This window comes from Ovis canadensis, chromosome 13 (assembly GCF_042477335.2).
Source record: "Ovis canadensis isolate MfBH-ARS-UI-01 breed Bighorn chromosome 13, ARS-UI_OviCan_v2, whole genome shotgun sequence".
In the NCBI taxonomy this organism is placed as follows: domain Eukaryota; kingdom Metazoa; phylum Chordata; class Mammalia; order Artiodactyla; family Bovidae; genus Ovis; species Ovis canadensis.
Window position 1 is genome coordinate 48,082,901 of NC_091257.1, and position 20,818 is coordinate 48,103,718.

Sequence of the window (20,818 nt, forward strand, 5' to 3'; positions counted from 1 at the left end):
TAGGTTTTTCTTTCTCTCCTTGGTCGTGTCTCTGCATCTGTCTCATTTCCCAACCTCTAGCCAGGTACTTGTCCCTCTTTGATAATAAGGGCTCCAAAATTATCAGTGCTGCTATTAATAATGAATGTAAACCTGCTCGAGCTTGGCTTCTAGAAAACATCCTATAACCTGCCTCTGGTACAGAGTGTCTGCTTTTATCATTTATCTGAGCATTCTACATATGTAAAGTAAATGATTGCTTATTTTGGAGTCACTCATTTATTTTCATCATGTTAAAGTCAGGTAACAGACATTCTTAGCACTTGGATGAATTTGACTTGAAGTAGATAGAATGATGCAGATTTAAATGGTGAGCAACTCACAAACATTTTCCTGGAATGTGTTTATTCACAAATTGCATCATCTGAATCTAATGATTGAAGAAAAGGCTAAGCTCAATTGGTAACCTGATTAGCATACATTATTTATATGTAACTTACCAAAATATCTAACAGTTGAATTGGTTTTTTTTAGGTATTTGTACAGCCACATTTTTTCACCAAAAAAATAGCAACAATTAGAATTCCTATCCTCTCTTGACTATGAATTGTAAATTAAGTTTTGATTTTTAATTTGTATGTTACAGTTTATTTAGGAACTCTAGTTTTGTTTTGTTTAGGGTAAACTTCATGATCCAGAAGGCATGGGAATTATTCCAAGAATAGTGCAAGATATTTTTAATTATATTTACTCCATGGATGAAAATTTGGAATTTCATATTAAGGTAAAATATTGGGGAAAGGTGGTATTTTATTTTATATCTAGAATAATTCTGTTCAGTATTTTTTATTTAAAAAATATTTTAGAAATTATGGGCAGGTGTAGTTGAAAGATTATTAGAATTAGTAAACTCAGACCCTTCCTCTGACATAGTAAAGGAGTAAGCCAAGTCTTTCTTGCCTTAGCTGCCTCCCCTTTAAGATAAAAGAGTTTGTTTTGGTACAAAGCTCAAAAGTTCTGACTAATTAGACCTAATGAGTCTAATTTTAGATGAAGATACCTAGTGGAAAATGCACTTTAGTTACATAAAAGAGCTGAGTGATTTTAAGGCTTCCCATCAGAATATGAGCTGTAGCTGAGTTGTCCCTGGCACTGGTACCTGGCACTCAGGCTGGAATAAGTATTTGATGAATAAGTAAATAAATTACTTTGTAATTTTAAGTGGTTGATTTTTTCTCCCCCTTTGTTTCCTCTGCCCTTTAGGTTTCATATTTTGAGATTTATTTGGATAAGATAAGGGACCTATTAGATGGTAAGTTAAATTCTTGCTCTTCGAGTTACTGTTTTTAGTTGTAAATGTGAGACCATTTCTCAATAACCTATATGAAACTGACTTGAACTACAGGAAACATTGAAAAATGTTTCTTACAAAGTTTTAATTGAATCAATTTTAACTTATTTAAAGCATATATTTGTGGGCGCTTCATAGGTAGTAATTAGACAGTTGGACTGGAGTTCCAGAGCCTGAGTCCTATGCTCTTGTCTTTTCTCACCTGTCAGACATTGTCCTTGGCAAACCGCAGAACCAGTCTGACTTAGTGTTCCTATCTTCAGAATATGAGTGGCAGAGGTTGGCCTGGACCTAAACTTCTCTAACTCTTGGTTCTATAGACTCTTGCTTTTGCAGTGATATTTTCATGTTTTTTTAAGTTCATTGTTATTAGGCTGCATGGGGAGAGAAACAAGAAACAATTGAATTAACTATTTCACAGCCATTGTTAGCAGTTAGGAAAATGTTAATATTATTTATTTTTCTTTTTCAGTTTCAAAGACCAATCTTTCAGTTCATGAAGATAAAAATCGAGTTCCCTATGTAAAAGTAGGTATAATTCAGAATGTTTAGAAAAGCCCTATAATAACATTTTTTAAAGGGTGATGACATTCTTTAAAAATTTATTTTACAGGGATGTACAGAGCGTTTTGTATGTAGTCCAGATGAAGTTATGGACACCATAGATGAAGGAAAATCTAACAGACATGTAGCAGTTACAAGTAAGTGGCATATTTAGTAATACTAGTTAAGGCATAGACTGCTTTAAAGTTGATTTTTCTTAGGTGAAATAATGCTTTAGAAATTATTAGTAAGGGAAAGCCTTGTTTGTTGATATTTGGTTGTGTGATTTCTTTGTAGATATGAATGAACATAGCTCTAGGAGTCACAGTATATTTCTTATTAATGTAAAACAAGAGAACACGCAAACGGAACAAAAGCTGAGTGGAAAACTTTATCTGGTGGATTTAGCTGGTAGTGAAAAGGTAAAATCTTTATATTCCGATGGAAGCATTTTTAATGAACTTCAGCTCAGATTTGGGCTTATGTATTTTTCATTGTTAAATCTTGAAAATGTGTGTCAAACTGGGTTTGGTAGTATTTTTGAGAGTTTTAAGCATTTATGTCAGTGTCTCGTCATTGCAAACTACTGTCATTTAGGCCATAATCCAATTCTGCCAATAAGTGTTATCTTGATGTAGTTGTATGCTTTATTGATAATGTGTTGAATGTATGTCATTAAGAATTTTACTAGGTATCCTTTTCCTAATTTTTGGAGTCTATTTTATTCACACTGACAATGGCCTCTCTCTAAAAACTGCCCATTAATTAATCCTTTTGGATTTCGCCGTACTCCTTTTGGAGGATTATTTAAGTATTATATTGTAGTCCTATACAATCTGATTCTGATTTATGTCAAAATCAGAATAAGTTCAAATGTCTTAATACTGACCTATGTGACCTTTTTTTGTTGTTTGTTCTGCTAATTTGTTTTTTCTTCTGATTAACATACCTGCTCCCTTCTACACAAAAATCTTACACACATCCTTCAAAGTCTATCTCTAATTTTGCAAATACTGAGAAGCTGCTTCTTCAGGCATCATTGCTGACATATTATTCTGTTATCTTTATGTATTTTACATTTTTTTAATAGAAGCAAGTTTGCTTATATAAAATTGATATATATAAATTCCGTCTCTCTCTAACCATCACAACATCAACATTGTGCTTTAGTAAATTTTTTAGTTTTGTTTTCCCAGTGCATCAAAGGGGGTTAACAAATTAGTAAGCTGTCAATACAAACCTACATGTAAGTAGGTTAATTTCATGAGCACACCTAAAAATAAAATTTGGTATCTCCTTAATCCCATTTTTGTCATGCAAAAAAACCCAAGGTCTCAGAAAAGTCATATTTGATAAATACTGATAGCTTAGAGTAAATACTGGGGCTTCCCTGGTGTCTCAGCTGGTAAAGAATCTGCCTGCAATGCGGGAGATATGGGTTCGATCCTTGGGTGGGGAAGATTTCCCTGGAGAAGGAAAAGGCTACCCCACCTCACTATTCTGGCCTGGAGGATTCCATGGACTGTATAGCCCATGGGGGTCGCAAAAAGAGTTGGACACAACTGAGTGACTTTCACTACTACTACTAGAGTAAATACTTGGCAAACGAAGTCTTGAAGCTTTCCCTTTTCTTTTTTACTAGTTATTGATGACCTCTGAACGTTTTAGAAAATTAGAATCACTGAAACATAATTTTGTTTTATTCTTTTGCAATCTTATGTATTGTATAGGTTAGTAAAACTGGTGCTGAAGGTGCTGTGCTGGATGAAGCCAAGAACATCAACAAGTCCCTTTCTGCTCTTGGAAATGTCATTTCTGCTTTGGCTGAGGGTAGTGTGAGTACACTTGTTTTCTATTTCCCTGTTATCTAATGGGAAGTTAAACATAGATAACATACATACCTGTGGATGTGAGTGAGAGGGATTCACTGGATGAATAGGTATGAATAAGTTGTCTTTTAGGGATTTATTTTATAGTATTAGTGTGTATATCCTAATTCCCATTTTAATAACTACAACATATTTTATTACTGAGAAACCCATTTGTCTTCTTTGGTTTTTTGTTTGTTTTTATATGTAGACATATGTTCCATATCGTGATAGTAAAATGACGAGAATCCTTCAAGATTCCTTAGGTGGGAACTGTAGAACCACTATTGTAATTTGCTGCTCTCCATCATCGTACAATGAATCTGAAACAAAATCTACACTCCTGTTTGGTCAGAGGTTTGTTTTTGTTCAGAAAATATAAAGTCTAAATGTAGATAGGCATTTCATTTATTAAATCTAGGTAAGTTTCAGGATAGATATGTTCAAATCAGTATGTATTATTAGTGTGCTAGAAAACATTCAAGTCAAGTGTTAACTCGAGTCAGATTTATGTGAGAAGCTTCAGTTCAGTATTAAACATTTGAATCAGATAATAAAGCAAAAACCTGAGGGATATAATTGTATGTTAAGCCTATTGACATATGTGACCTGTTCAAATAATGGGATAACTATATGAGGTGGTTAGCCGAGGAAAATCAATAATGATGACTTTGACTGTCATTGATAATTGCTTTTCTTAATTCTGCCTTACAAGTGAGTTGGAAAAATAATGGGCCCATTTTTTTTTTCTTATCAGGTTGCTGATTTTTTTTTTTTTAAGCTATTCAGAGTTGTTGCAACTGACCCATATCTAATGGGTTGTGAATAAACACTATACTAAGTACAGCTCCTAGAATTTAGTCAGAGATAACTAGACAAGAATAGTTAAAATTACCTAGCCACATATGCTTATATTACAGAGATACAGATATCAATTGAAAATAATTAAGTCACATTCTTCCCCTCTCCCCCAACTACTTGTCTTAGGGCCAAAACAATTAAGAACACAGTTTGTGTCAATGTAGAGTTAACCGCAGAACAGTGGAAAAAGAAGTATGAAAGAGAAAAAGAAAAAAATAAAACCCTCCGGAACACCATTCAGTGGCTTGAAAATGAACTCAACCGATGGCGTAATGGTAATAACTGAATTTGTTATTTAGAGTTTGTGGAATAGAGATTCAGAGTTATTTTATAAATTTGAGACTCTGATATAAATGAAAATAACAACATATTAGGGATCATCAAATAAAAATGAATAAAATCTTTTACTTTAAATTCTGATTTTTACCTGGAAAAATAAATAGAGGCATAGAGGCCAGCTAGCTGGCTGTTGAAGTCTCAAGATGGCAAGATGTTTAGCTTAGGATGAAATCAATTAAAAATGCAAGATTTGATGACTGGCTTTAGAAGATAAAGGGGACAGTCAAAGATAATTCCAACTTTTCAGATCTTAGGGACTAAGCAGATAAAATTTATAGAGCTGCTGAAATTGAATAAAATTAAAATTAATTTTCAACAGGTGGGTTTTATTAACCATTCTGTTGTCTTATTTTAGGAGAGACAGTGCCTGTTGATGAACAGTTTGACAAAGAGAAAGCCAACTTGGAAGCTTTTGCAGTGGATAAGGATATTACTATTACCAATGATAAACCAGCAGCCACAATTGGAGTTACTGGAAACTTTACTGATGCTGAAAGAAGAAAGTGTGAAGAAGAAATTGCTAAACTGTACAAACAGCTTGATGACAAGGTAAGTATTATTTGTGTTCTATTTTTAGAACATTATTGACATATTTTTATTTTCTAATTTCAATATTAATGGGTCATCATGACCTATGTACATATTCCTAGGTTTCTGTTAACTTTCTCAACATCATTATATTAACAAAAAATATAAAATGACAGTTTCTGTTTCTATGCAGAAACTATGTATAAGGCATACCTTTCTTCCCCTTCTCTTTCAGCTAATAGAACTTTCAAAAGGAAATTTGACACAGTCCTTGGAGAGTCTTAATGAAATGACCTTTTAGAATCAGCCCTCTGTGGCGCTAATGATAAAAATGATGCAAAAGATTAGACTGAGGGAACAGAATCAAGTGGAAATACTGTCTTCTACTTTGATGATATCAGTAGTATGAAAAATAGCACAGTTATGAAGCAAATAAAAAGGATGGGAAAAACAATAGTAAAGAGACTAGAAAAAATTGTTCTGATGTTGTCTTTGATTTTTTTTCTTAGTAGGTGATGTTTTTAATGTATTTTAAACAGGGATGGTAGGTAGGTTTGAAGTGGTTCCATGGCATTATTTTCAGTAATAGCTTTAAACATGTTTATTATTTTTAGCATTTAAAGTATTTTGTGAATAACTTTCATAAACATAAGCCTTTTTTCTTATTGCATGATAAGGACGTTACAGTTACTGGTAATTGAAGGAAGCTCCATTTGTTTCAGCATCTTTCTAAGATAAGAGATTAGAATAAGCTATGTCCAATTTGGGGAAAACAACTTTGAAATACTGGGGAGTGGGTAGTAATCTTACAGTTTGTGTTAGGAAACAGAACCAGGTTGTGAGCTATTCTGTTAACTTGTAACTGAAAATTCTAGGATGAAGAAATTAATCAACAGAGCCAATTGGTAGAAAAACTGAAGACGCAAATGCTGGATCAGGAAGAGGTAAATTAAATACTGCTTCCAGAAAAGCTGTATAGTTTATCATTGTCACTTAAAATATGAAGGCATCTACAAAGCTCAGAACACACTCCAGTACATTTAAAATTTTTTTGAGTATGTCCATGCTTCACCGTGGATATCCTATGGGAGCAGTACATCATACAGACAGAAGCAAAGATTGACTTCTTCAGGCTTTTTGGAGTTGGGTTTTTTGGGTTTTTTAAGTTTGAGTTAAGTCTAACTGGAGGGCAGAGGATGATTTTCTTTTTTTGCATTTATTCTTTAATATATGTCTCTTGGGGTTTTCAACTCTGTCTTTTGCTTTCCTTGTACAGTGCTACTTTGTCTTATTCTCCCCCAAACACTTCTTATTGATCCTTGGACTGGAGTAACCTTAGGTTCCCCCTCCCTTTATGAAAAGTATTTCCACATGGAAATGATGAAGGAAGGAGTATAAAAAACACTTCAGCCCCGATATATGTCCAAAGGGATTGTTAAAGAAAAGACTTATTTCTGAATCACTTTGGCTTTGTTTTTAGGAATTCATATTTCAGGGTATGATTTTTATCATAGAAATGAGAATGTCAGTGAATAAGATTATTTTTTACTCTACCATTTCTACCCTCCCCTGACCTGTTTCTCATTTCTGTGATCTTCACTTTCATCTTGTTTCTTTCAAGTTCCTTCTCTCTAGTTTGTCACTTTGGACCCTCATTTTACCTTACTTGGCAGTCAGTTCAGTCTCTCAGTCATGACTTTTTCCCACCCCATAATCCACAGCACTCCAGGCCTCCCTGTCCATCACCAACTCCTGCAGTCTACCCAAACCCATGTCCATTGAGTCAGTGATGCCATCCAACCATCTCATCTTTTGTTGTCCCCTTTTCCTCCTGTCCTCAATCTTTCCCAGCATCAGGGTCTTTTCAAATGAGTCAGCTCTTCGCATGAGGTGGCCAAAGTATTGGAGTTTCAGCTTCAACATCAGTCTCCAATGAACACCCAGGACTGATCTCCTTTAGAATGGACTGGTTGGATCTCCTTGCAGTCCAAGGGACTCTCAAGAGTCTTCTCCAACACCACAGTTCAAACGCATCAATTCCTCGGCACTCAGCTTTCTCTATAGTCCCAACTCTCACATCCATCCATGACTACTGGAAAAACCATAGCCTTGACTAGACGGACTTTCATTGAGAAAGTAATGTCTCTGCTTTTTAATATGCTGTCTAGGTTGGTCATAACTTGCCTTCCAAGGAGTAAGCATTTTTTAATTTCATGGCTGCAGTCACCATCTGCAGTGATCTTGGAACCCCCCAAAAATAAAGTCAGCCACTGTTTCCCCATCTATTTGCCATGAAGTGATGGGACTGGATACCATGATCTTCGTTTTCTGAATGTTGAGCTTTAAGTCAGCTTTTTCACTCTGCTCTTTCACTTTTATCAAGAGGCTCTTTTAATTCTTCATTTTCTGCCATAAGGGTGGTATCATCTGCAATCTCAGGTTATTGATATTTCTCCCGGTAAACTTGATTCCAGCTTGTGCTTCATCCAGCCTAGCGTTTCTCATGATGTACTCTGCATATAAGTTAAATAAGCAGGGTGACAATATACAGCCTTGACATACTCTTTTTCCTATTTGGAACCAGTCTGTTGTTCCATTTCCAGTTCAAACTGTTGCTTCCTGACCTGCATACAGGTTTCTCAGGAGGCAGGTTAGGTGGTCTGGTATTCCCATCTCCTTCAGAATTTTCCACAGTTTATTGTGATCCACACAGTCAGAGGCTTTGGCATAGTCAATAAAGCAGAAATAGATGTTTTTGTAGAACTCTCTTGCTTTTTTGATCATCCAGTAGATGTTGGCAATTTGACCTCTAGTTCCTCTGCCTTTTCTAAAACCAGCTTGAACATCTGGAAGTTCACGGTTCACATATTGCTAAAGCCTGGCTTGGAGAATTTTGAGCATTACTTTACTAGCATGTGAGATGAGTGCAATTGTGTGGTAGTTTGAGCATTCTTTGGCATTGGCTTTCGTTGGGATTTGAATGAAAATGGACCTTTTCCAGTCCTATGACCACTGCTGAGTTTTCCAAATTTGCTGGTGTATTGAGTACAGCACTTTCACAGCATCATCTTTTAGGATTTGAAATAGCTGAAATGGAATTCTATCACCTCCACTAGCTTTGTTCGTAGTGATGCTTCCTAAGGCCCGCTTGACTTCACATTCCAGGATGTCTGCCTCTAGGTGAGTGTAAGTGATCACACGATTGTGATTATCTGGGTCGTGAAGATCTTTTTTGTACAGATCTATGTATTCTTGCCGCTTCTTAATATCTTCTGCTTCTGTTAAGTCCATACCATTTCTGTCCTTTATCACGCCCATCTTTGCATGAAATGTTCCCTTGGTATCTCTAATTTTCTTGAAGAGATCTCTAGTCTTTACCATTCTATTGTTTTCTTCTTATTTCTTTGCATTGATCGCTGAGGAAGGCTTTCTTATCTCTCCTTGCTATTCTTTGAAACTCTGTATTCAAATGGGAATATCTTTCCTTTTCTCCTTTGCTTTTCATTTCTCTTCTTTTCACAGCTATTTGTAAGGCCTCCCCAGAGAGCCATTTTGCTTTTTTGCATTTCTTTTTCTTGGAAATGGTCTTGATTCCAGGCTCCTGTAAAATGTCATGAACCTCCATCCATAGTTCATCAGGCACTGTCTATCAGATCTAGTCCCTTAAATCTATTTCTCACTTCCGCTGTATAGTCATAAGGGGATTTGATTTAGATCATACGTGAATGGTCTAGTGGTTTCCCCCAATTTCTTTAATTTAAGAATGGGGGATAATTGAAAAGTGGTCCTTTGTTTGAGGTTCATTCTGGGGGTTGGAGCAAAGACTTATAACTTCAGTAAGAGGTGTCTGAAAAGTGAAAGTGAAAGTCACTCAGTAGTGTCCAACTGTTTGCGACCCCATAGACTATACAGTCCATGGAATTCTTGAGGCCTGAATACTGGGGTAGGTAGCCTCTCTCTTCTCCAGGGGATCTTCCCAACCCAGGGATCGAGCCCAAGTCTCCTGAATTGCAGGTGGATTCTTTACCAGCTGAGTTACAAGGAAAGCCCAGGAGATGTCTACCATCAGTCAAATTAATCCTGGTTGAATCATCTTATTTTTTTCTACTCTAGTAGCATTGTTTCTCCAAGGGACCCTGGTATCATTTGCATAATTCTTCATTTATATTGTTCTGTCCACTTTACAGGACAGTTGGCATCCCTGGCTCCCCCTTCTGAGTGGCATTAGCACTCTGCCTCTTTAGAAAACTACAAATTCCAGATGCCCCTACTTCAGCTGACCCACATGATCTCAGTATCCTCGTAAGAGTCTCTTGGCTTCTTCCAGTTTAGATTTTATTTGCTGATACCATGGTTTCCTCAGACATAGCTCAGATGCCCCCCGCTGTTGCCCAAAGAAAACCTAAACTTTTAAAGCATCTACTCATTTCTTTTTTTCTGTGCATGGTTAGGAGCCTTGTGTGTCTTTTTCTGTTAGAGTGCACCTGACAATAATTTTCCTATTCTAGCCTCCTCCTCCGTGAATACTCATCCAGAAATATCCCCTTTCCTTACACTGCCAAGCACTTTGTCATGTCCTGTCTCCATTATGGCTCTAACATTTCATTTTGTATTGCATTCGTTTGTGTATCTGTCTTCCACTAGATTTTTCCATCTCCCACAATGTTGAGCACAGAATGTGCACACAGTAGGTATTCAGTAAATCTGTTGAATAAATAAATGTTACCATGTATAGTAATGTCCACATTTCATTCCCTTTTTGGTGAGCAAGTGATAAAAAGTTTTTTTTTTTTAACTTGTGTATGTTTTAAAAACCAGTTACTCAGTGTTCTTTGGATAAAATAGATATTTTTATTCCTTCCTACAGCTTCTGGCATCTACCAGAAGAGATCAAGATAATATGCAGACTGAACTGAATCGCCTTCAGGCAGAAAATGATGCCTCTAAGGAAGAAGTAAAGGAAGTTTTACAAGCCTTGGAAGAACTTGCTGTCAACTATGATCAGAAGTCTCAGGAGGTTGAAGACAAAACTAAGGAATATGAATTACTTAGTGATGAGCTGAATCAGAAATCGGTAGGATACAGTTTTTTTTCTTAATACTTTGGTAAAGTTTTCTTAATTGAAAAGTTACCTGAGTAACTTATTTCTGTAAAAGCTTAAGACTGATAACATCGATTCTTCAAGAACTCAAGTGTCAACTTTATTTTCTCCTGTATATGAAGCTTTAAGGTGGAGGAAGAGGGTTATTTTCTTAGTTTCTAAAGGTCTATTAATATGTAATTAAAGTGGTATTTTAATTGGCTACATATTGGCTACTCCAGATATTCTACTGTTCAAAGAAAAAAAAGTTGACTCCTAGTTGCCCAGTAAAATTATTAGCCAACTGTTCAAACTATGATTTTTAAAATGTGCACAAAAAGCAAACTAGCAGGATATATGACTTCATGTAACTTATATTTTGTTCACTGTTAAATTTCTAATACCTGGGCCAGTGTCTTCTGGGACATGTAATAGCTTCATCATGGTTCCCCAGGAAATGAAGATTTTTGTTTTCATCACTGTAAGGCAAGAATCCCTGCCCTCTGGCAGTGATGCCAGAAATAGTATACAGCTGTGACTGCTTCTGCGATATTTTGAGCATCACCATGGATGAGCTCTCTTTTTCTTAAAGTTTTGTTGTTAATGCTGGCTTCTTGTTTAGAAATCATATTTAAAGTTGGACATAGGATCAGTGCTCACTAGTTGTTTCCTTGTCACATCAAGTGTTTAAAGGAAAGCAATCAGTGCTATGAAATGACAATTTTGAAAGCCTTTCTGCTCCTGGAGAAGTTCCTTTTCCCTTTTTGATCTCCCAAGTTACATTTAGCTTGAAGTTATAATTAATACCATGGAAATACCTTTATAACTCTTAACTGAGTTGCATTATTAGCAAACCTAATTTCTGTTTGGACAAATGATAGGAGTTTCTTAAAACTCTGTAAACTGTAAGTTGGTTCTTAGCTACTGATTTCAGCCTTTATGACTATTCTGTTTGTGTCCCAGTTTTAATATGACCATTGTATTGGTAAGGAGTTAGAAACCCCTGAAGTGGTCTGCATCTCTTTATATACTTGAGTATTGCTGTTCGGTTGTTAGAGATATTGTCTGGTAATTTGGACTTGGTAGTATATTGTAGATCAAACTGAGTGAACTCACAATCTGCTGGTTTTCAGACACTTAAGGAAATGACCAGAAGAAATGAGCAGCTGAAACAATGGTATCTTTACTAAAAGATTCTGATTGAAAGTCAGTAACTTGCATTTAAAATACAGTATATGATCTGTGACACAACTAACAGTTTTAAAGCAGCCAGATTCAGTTGAATTTTCAAAATTGTGGTGACTTTGTTGCTGGTAAGCCAGCTACTATTTTAAATTTATAATTATAGTAATTAAATTCATATAGTAATGCTACTTCACTGTCTCCTGGATAATTGCATGTATCATAGTACAAAAGTAGTAGTAATTATCAGGTGAATTCTTCTCAGAAACTAAATACTATATAAAAAGCAGATAAAACTTAATCAGCCATCTAGAAGATTTAGCAATTCCATACTAACATATATTTTCTCAGGCTGTTTCCAAAGGTAATAAATGAAAATCAAATCTAGTTAATTTGAAAGTTTTCCATTTCTAGGTAGAAAACATCCAATCTCAAAAATTTAGTGAAGTAATACAAACTGTCTGCTCTTGATGGAGCTACAATATGGCTACTTTCCATGCTCCTCTTAAGCCTAAAATACATTTTAAATTTGAGCTGAGAGCTAGCCCAGAACTCAGTAGAGAATTCAAGAAAATGAAAGCAGAAAATAATGGTTTTGTGAGTACTGAATGAAAGTACCTGTCAAAATTTGAGTTGATCTTTCATTTAATAGATTTCACTGTACTTTTTATATTTTATTCTATTAGGCAAGTTTAGCAAGTATAGATGCTGAGCTTCAGAAACTTAAGGAAATGACCAACCACCAGAAAAAAAGAGCAGCAGAGATGATGGCATCTTTACTAAAAGACCTGGCAGAAATAGGAATTGCTGTGGGAAACAACGACGTAAAGGTAATTGTAACTACATGAGAGTAAGCATGATTATCTGTATAGAACTCACACTTTCATTTTTCACAAAGTTCTTTTCATATCCATCATCTCCTCCTCCAAGACCCATCTGTAGTAGAGGGTATTGGCTTCATTTTAAATACATGAGGAAGAGGGAGAGGATAAAGGGTCCTCAAGGAGACATATGCTCAGTCAGTAGTGTTTATCTGGACTACGTGTTTGGTTTTCTCCTTTATGTAAAGGTTTTTGCACTTAGAAATTATTGTTAATAAATTACGAAAGTGTGTAATTGAAACAATAGCTCCAGGAGTAAACTGTAAGTAAATTAGCTTCTGGTTGCTGTAAGTGTTTAAAAAGGTAAAAGGTGAGCACTGCTAATTAATTCTTTTTTTTTTAATTAATTCTTTATATTTGGAAATTTTTTAAACATACAGTAGTAAACAGGACAATATTGTGAACCTTAGAGTTAATCAGTTATCAAAATTTTGTTACATTTTTTCTTTTCTAATAATCTTTTTCAGGGTGCAGATACTTAGTTATATCAGCACTAGTGTGTAGTTAAAAAAAAAATTGCAACCTGGTAGATTTTAAAACTTAAATCAGAAATACAAACTAGATTCTTAACTGAAAAAATGTGCACATAACATGAAAGGTTTATATGTTGCAGTAGGTATTTGTATGGACTTCCTTTTTTTAAAATTAAAATTAATTATAGTGACAAGGAGAGCAAATTTATACTTGAGTTTGTAGTGAAAGTCAGCTAAGCCAGCCCTGTTTAACAAGAGTTGGAAATGAAATAAAAGCTTTCACCGTGGAGCACACTTTCCTTCTGTTGTTATTCCGAACTATTGTTTGTTGATGGAGGCAAGGATTCATTCTCATAATTGTGTCGTTTCTTAATGCTGGCTCACCTGATCAGAACAAAAAAGCGTTGTTAAACATTGAATGATGTGACTTGCTCTTTCTTCACTGTCAGTCTGAACATCCTGCCCTGTCGTGTTTGTCGTGAAGTATGTAAGATTGATTACGTTCTGTTGGAATCTTCCGGGATTAAAAAAAAGTAGATTTCCTTCATATTCTGAACACTGGAAACATGTTCAAATTTTTCTTTGTAAATTTGTGGCTTGTTTTTAGAAAAATCCATCCATTTCATTGGAGAAGAAAATGACAACCCACTCGAGTATTCTTGCCTGGAGAATTCCATGGACAGAGGAGCCTGGCAGGCTAGAGTCCATGGCGTCACAAAGAGTGGGACATGACTGAGCAACTAACACTTTTCACTTTTTCCATCCATTTCATGTTCAAATAATTCAGTATGTGAAAAAGTGGTAAAGGTAGAGAAAATAAAGAGTAAGACTGGCTTATGTCTTATGGCACAGCCAGTGATAACCAGACATCTAAACCGCTTTTGTCACTGAACCATTGTAGTATGTGAAAACAAGTCAGACTTGCAAATAGGTAAAGAGAAAATGGACCCTCAGTATTCTTGGGTTTTGCAGGTTATTCTCTTCCTGTTAAACACATCAGTAAGCGCTGCTTGAGTTCTCCATGTTTTGCATTATGTTTCACTGTTTGTGTTATACTAGTCTCTGGATTTTGATGAACACATAATATAGATCCACCATTGCAGTATCAGAATCATTTCACTGTTCTAACAAGTTGCTTGTGCTTTATCTGCTCATCCCTCTCCCCTGAATCACTAGCAAACATTGATTTTTTAACTGTCTCTAGTTGTGCCATTTGCAGAATGTCATATAAATGGAGTCATACAGAATTAGCTGTTTCAGACTGGCTTCTTTTACTTCAGTTCAGTTCAGTAGCTCAGCTGTGTCCGACTGTTTGCAACCCCATGAATTGCAGCACACCAGGCCTCCCTGTCCATCACCAACTCTCAAGAGTTCACTCAAACTCACGTCCATCGAGTCGGTGATGCCATCCAGCCATCTCACCCTCTTTCGTCCCCTTCTTCTCCTGCCCCCAATCCCTCCCAGCATCAGAGTCTTTTCCAATGAGTCAACTTTTCACATGAGGTGGCCAAAGTATTGGAGTTTCAGCTTTAGCATCATTCCTTCCAAAGAACACCCAGGACCAATCTCCTTTAGAATGGAGTGGTTGGATCTCCTTGCAGTCCAAGGGACCCTCAAGAGTCTTCAACACCACAGTTCAAAACCATCAATTATTCAGCACTCAGCTTTCTTCACAGTCCAACTCTCACATCCATATGTGACCACTGGAAAAACCATAGCCTTGACTAGATGGACCTTTGTTGGCAAAGTAATGTCTCTGCTTTTGAATATGCTGTCTAGGTTGGTCATAACTTCCCTTTCAAGGAGTAAGCGTCTTTTAATTTCGTGGCTGCAGTCACCATCTGCAGTGATTTTGGAGCCCCAAAAAGTCTTGACACCATTTCCACTGTTTCCCCATCTATTTCCCATGAAGTGATGGGACTGGATGCCATGATCTTCGTTTTCTGAATGTTGAGCTTTAAGCCAACTTTTTCACTCTCCTCTTTGACTTTCATCAAGAGGCTTTTTAGTTCCTCTTCACTTTCTGCCATAAGGGTGGTGTCATCTGCATATCTGAGGTTACTGATATTTCTTCCGGCAATCTTGATTCCAGCTTGTGCTTCTTGCAGCCCAGCGTTTCTCATAATGTACTCTGCATATAAGTTAAATAAGCAGGGTGACAATATACAGCCTTGACGTACTCCTTTTCCTATTTGGAACTAGTCTGTTGTTCCATGTCTAGTTCTTATTGTTGCTTCCTGACCTGCATATAGGTTTTTCAAGAGGCAGGTCACATGGTCTGGTATTTACATCTCTTTCAGAATTTTCCACAGTTTATTGTGATGCACATTTAAGGTTTTTCCATGTCGTCTTTTAGCTTGATAGCTCATTTCATTTTTGTGTGTAAAAGAAAGTGAAAGTATTAGTTGCTCAGTCGTGTCTGACTCTTTCCAACCCCATGGACTGTAGCCCGCCAGGCTCTGTCCACGGAATTCTCCAGGCAAGAATACTGGAGTGGGTTGTCATTCCCTTCTCCTGGGGATCTTCCAGACCCAGGGATTGAACCTGGTGTCCTTTTGTATGTAGGTCCACTTTGGTTACCTCCAGTTTAAAGCTGCTGTAAACAGACACTCATGTGCAAGTTTTTCTGAGTACCTAAGTTTTTGATTCAGTGGGTTAAAATAACTAAGAGCATGATTGCTAGATCATAGGTTAAGACTATATTAACTTAGTAAGAAACTCCCAAACTGTGTTTGAAATTGGCTTGTAGCATTTTTTGCTCCCACCAACAATAAAATGAAAGTTCTGTTAATTCACATCCTCACCAGTATTTGATGTCATCAATTTTTTGGTTAGAGCCTTTTTAACAGGTATGTGACATTGTCACACAGTTTTGGTTTTTTTGTTTTTAATTGAAGGATAATTGCTTTACAATATTGTGTTGGTGTCTGCTCTACATGAACATGAATCAGTCATAGCACACTGTTGTTTAATCTGCATTTTGGACTCTTATTTTCTTACCTTGGATTTTAAGAGTTCTGTTTGTGTGTTTTGAATAGTAGTCCTTCGTTAGGTTTGTGTTTTGCAGATATTTCCCCCAGTCTGGCTTATCTTTTTAATGAAGTCTAGTTTGCCATTCTCTTTCTTCATGGATTGTGGTTTTGGTGTTACACTTTAAAACCTCATCTCCAAACCCATGGTCACCTAGATTTTCTCATTTATTATCTTCTAGAAGTTTTTTGGTTTTGCATTTACATTTAGGTATATGATCCTAAATGTAAATGAGTTCATTTTTTTCTGAGTATTTACATGTGGATGACTAGTTTTTCCAGCAGTTTAATGAAAAGACTGTCTATTTTCTATTGAATTCCCTCTGTCCTCTGTCAGAGATAAATTGACGGTACTGTGTATGCTATTCCTGGCTTTCGATTCTTTTCTAATAACCTATTTGTTCTTTTGTCAGTACCATGTCATCGTGATAACTGTAGCTTTAGTAAGTCTTGAAGTTGGGTAGTGACAGTCCTCCAACTTTGTTGTTCTTCAGTATTACGTTGGCTGTTTCTTTTAAGTGATAATACGAATGACATCAGAAAGAGAGGTTTTTTGTTTCAGATTCCCTTGTTTCTGTTTTGCTAGTATATTGGAAAGTGATTGACTTTTTTGTAAATTAATCTTGTATCCTGTAATGTTGCTATAAAGTCTTGTTAGTTCCAGAAGTTTTTCTTTAAACAATCATGTCATCTGCACACAAAGACAGGTTTATTTCTTTCTTCTCAAGCTCCTTATTTTTAAGTTGAAGTATAGTTGATTTACAATATTGTGTTAATTTCTCCTGTAAACCAGGGTGATTGGTTTATACATAGATACACATTCTTTTTCATATACTTTTTCCATTATGATTTAGCACTGAATATTTAAGATATATCCCTGTGCTATACAGTAGGACCTTGTTGTTTATCCAGTGTATATATACTAGTTTACATCTGCTAATCCCAACCTCCCACTTCCTCCCCCCCACCCCACACCCCGCTGCCCCTTGGCAAATACTAGATGATGCCCAGAAGTGGGACTGACTGCTGGATCATATGGTAATTCTATTTTTAGTTTATTTTGAGAAACCTCCTTAGTGTTCTCCATAGTGGCTGCACCAGTATACATTCTCACCAGCAGTGTAAGAGGGTTCCCTTTTCTCCACACCCTCTCCAGCATTTGTTATTTGTAGACTTTTTAATGTAGACTGTTCTGACCAATATTAGGTGGTACCGCATTGTATTTTTGATTTGTATTTCTCTAATAATTAGTGGTATTAAGCATCTTTTCATGTGCCTTTTGGCCATCTGTATTTCCTCTTTGGAGAGATGTCTGTTTAAGTCTTCTGCCTCTTAATGGGGGGTGAGGTGTTTGTTTTGTTGTTGAGTTGTATGAGCTGTTTGTGTATTTTGGAAATTAAGCCCTTGATGGTCTCATCATTTGCAAATATTTTCTGCCATTCTGTATATTGTCTTTTTGTTTTGATTATGGTTTCCTTTTTGCGAAAGCTTGTAAGTTTGATTAGGTCCCATTTGTTTGCTTTTGCTTTTATTTCTGCTGCCTTGGGATACTGAACTTAAGGAAACATTGCTATGATTTGTCAGAGAATATTTTGCCTATAATCTCTTCTAGTTTTATGGTGTCATGTCTAATGTTTAAGTCTTTAAGCCCTTTTGAGTTTATTTTTGTGCATGGTATGAAGGAGTGTCTTAACTTCATTGATTCATCTAGCTGTCCAACTTTCTCAACACCATTTGCTAAAAGACTTTTTCCCGTTGTATGTTCTTGTCATCTTTGTTAGAGGTTAATTGTCCATAGATGTGGGTTTATTTCTGGGTTCTCTGTGCCAGTATCATCCTTTTTTGCTGACTGTAGCTTTGTAGTATTATCTGAAGTCTGGGAGGGTTATACCTCCTGCTTTTTCCTTAGGATTGCTTTGGCAATTCTAGATCTTATGGTTTCATATAAATTTTAGGATTATTTAGTTCTGTGATGAATGTCATGGGTAATTTGATAGTAATCCCATTAAATCTATAGCTTACTCTGGGTAATATGGCCATTTTAACAGTATTAATTCTTTCAGTTCAAGAACATGGAATATCTTTCCATTTCTTTGAATAGACATCAGTTTCCTTTATTAATGTTTTGTAGTTTTCAGCATGTAAGTCTTCTGCCTCCATGGTTCAGGTTATTCCTGTTTTATATGTTTATTGATATGATTTTAAAGGATACTGGGGTTTTTTACATTGCCTTTCTGATATTTTATTATTAATGTAAAGAAATGCGACCAGTTTCTATATATTAATTTATATCCTGCTACCTTGCTGAATTCATTTCATCAATTCTAGTTTTTGTGTGGATTCTTTAGGGTTTTCTATATATAGTATATTATCTACATATGATAGTTTTACCTGTTTCCTTTCAGTTTGGATATCTTTTGTTTGTTGTCTGATTGACGTGGTTAGAACTTCCAGTGCTATATTGAATAGAACTGGTGAGGATAGGCATTCTTGTCTTGTTCCAGATGTTAGTGGGAGGGTCAGGCTCTTTTTTTTGTTTATTATTTTTGTGTTTTTGGGTTTGGGGAATTTCTTTGGTCATACATGTGGCTTGTAGGATCTTAGTTCCCCAACCAGGGATTGAACCTGGGCTCCAGCAGTGAAAGTGAGTCCTAAGCTCTCAGCCACTGGGGAATTGACCCGCGCTCCTTATTTTTTTGACACTGAATATTGTACTGGAATTTTGTAATGAAACTCAGGAAGGTTACTAAGGAATGTGCACTGACCACAGTTCCTCCTTAGTGAACTTAAAAGTCATTCTTTGCCAGCCACCTAAACCTCATTATTTGTTAGTTTTGAACTGGACTTACACATAAATAGTAAATTTACTGAGCGCCTTTGAGGAAGAAATCCACAAATTGAAAGAGACAGAGTTCATTAGTTTTGTTTGTTTATATGTTATATTTTTTTCCCTGTAGGCGTGTGTTAACATTAAGTTTAGAAGGTAAGGAGGGCAAAAATTAAGCTCTCCTTTACTTACCCTTTGGTAAAAACAATATTTAATAAAAAGTTCCAAACTTCCTACAAATGTTGAGGAATATTAAAAGTACTTAATTTTGTTTAAGATTTTAGAACCTAATTGGGTAAACACACACACAAAAAAGACTTTTTTCATCTTTCATTTCTATTTTTCCTTTTCTCACAGCAGCCTGAGGGAACTGGCATGATAGATGAAGAATTCACTGTTGCAAGGCTCTACATTAGCAAAATGAAGTCAGAAGTAAAAACTATGGTAAAACGGTGCAAACAGTTAGAAAGCACACAAACTGAGAGCAACAAAAAAATGGAAGAAAATGAAAAGGAGTTAGCAGCATGCCAGCTTCGTATCTCTCAAGTATGTGTTACAGAACAAACCTTCCTCATTTTTTTGAACAGCCACATATAAATTTTATTTATTGTTAAAGTTCTAAGAAAAATGACCTTTTGTAGGTTATTTTGAGTAACAACATAAAGCAGTTAATTCAGCTACTTTTTCCTACTCTAGCTGCAGTGTGATAACACGAATGATTTAACCGGGTTATATTTGGTGACATGTATATGTTAAGTATAGGAATTTACTAGAGAGCTATGACTGATGACTATTGAATCTGGAATAATTCTAGCATAAGCAAAACTGCAGGGCCAGTTATATGGCTTTGGCAACTAAATGGATGAGACCATTCAGCAGGATAGGAATTGGAGGAGAAAGGTAGAGGTTAATGTTAGTTGGAGATAACAGTAAGAATATTACTTCATAAATCAGCCTTTAAAGTGCCTTATTTTGTAAGTGTTAGAAACTGCACAGATGACCATTTCATGGATTAAATTCTTTATCATTATAAAAACTTGCCCTTGAACATTTTGGTCTTAAGTACCTTGTTCTGTAAGTTTATTTTATGTTTAATATATTGATAAATCTTGCTTACTGTCAAATATTCTGAACAACTGAGTGTGTATGAGCGGTTTGCCTCCATTCATTGGCTCCACTTCATAACAGTTTATTTTCCTCAAAAGCATGAAGCCAAAATCAAATCATTGACTGAGTATCTTCAAAATGTGGAGCAAAAGAAAAGACAGCTGGAGGAGTCTGTTGATTCCCTCAGTGAAGAGCTAGTCCAGCTTCGAGCACAAGGTACTCTGTTCCAGTTATTCATGAGTTATATCTATGTTATGAACTGTTACTGACTTCAGTATGATTGTAGTAAACATATTCACACTGATGGAGAATACATTAGTAGGAATACAGACCAATTGGAATAGTAAATATTACATTTTAGTGTGGCTTTGAAACATAGTTTTGAAATTGTTTTTGAATATGGAAATAACCAATCGAGGAATTTCTAAGTTGTGTGTGTGTGCACACGCGCGTGTACGTGTGCCATGTGCATGTGTCCTGACACAGGGGACTTAGAAAGCTGTCTCTTGTTTCCCTAGACATGGTAGCCCATCTATTCCAGAATTTGGCAAAAAAAAAATGAAACCGTAATATCAATACAGAGAATATAACTATGGTTACTAATCAGTATGTCCTGAGTGAAATTTACTATGTGGCATTTGGGTAATTTAAAGTCAAGTACTATTAAGGAAAGTTGTTTAGTCAGTCAGTCGTGTCTGACTATAGATTGCCAGTTTCCTCTGTCCATGGGATTTTCCAGGCAAGAATACTAGAGTGGTTTGCCATTTCCT

At 35.9% G+C, this 20,818-nt stretch overlaps 1 protein-coding gene across 1 annotated transcript in view; it reads left to right on the forward strand.

Annotated features, from left to right (window-relative positions):
- Positions 1-20,818, forward strand: part of KIF5B (kinesin family member 5B) — a 47,756-nt gene that overhangs the window by 15,988 nt on the left and 10,950 nt on the right. The window contains exons 5-18 of the mRNA XM_069547626.1: positions 659-763; positions 1,243-1,291; positions 1,803-1,858; positions 1,944-2,031; positions 2,171-2,295; positions 3,604-3,708; positions 3,953-4,098; positions 4,729-4,877; positions 5,297-5,490; positions 6,345-6,413; positions 10,337-10,543; positions 12,418-12,561; positions 19,299-19,487; positions 20,147-20,264. Of these exons, the coding sequence (XP_069403727.1) occupies positions 659-763; positions 1,243-1,291; positions 1,803-1,858; positions 1,944-2,031; positions 2,171-2,295; positions 3,604-3,708; positions 3,953-4,098; positions 4,729-4,877; positions 5,297-5,490; positions 6,345-6,413; positions 10,337-10,543; positions 12,418-12,561; positions 19,299-19,487; positions 20,147-20,264 (1,744 nt within the window). The remainder of the gene's footprint in view (positions 1-658; positions 764-1,242; positions 1,292-1,802; positions 1,859-1,943; positions 2,032-2,170; positions 2,296-3,603; positions 3,709-3,952; positions 4,099-4,728; positions 4,878-5,296; positions 5,491-6,344; positions 6,414-10,336; positions 10,544-12,417; positions 12,562-19,298; positions 19,488-20,146; positions 20,265-20,818) is intronic.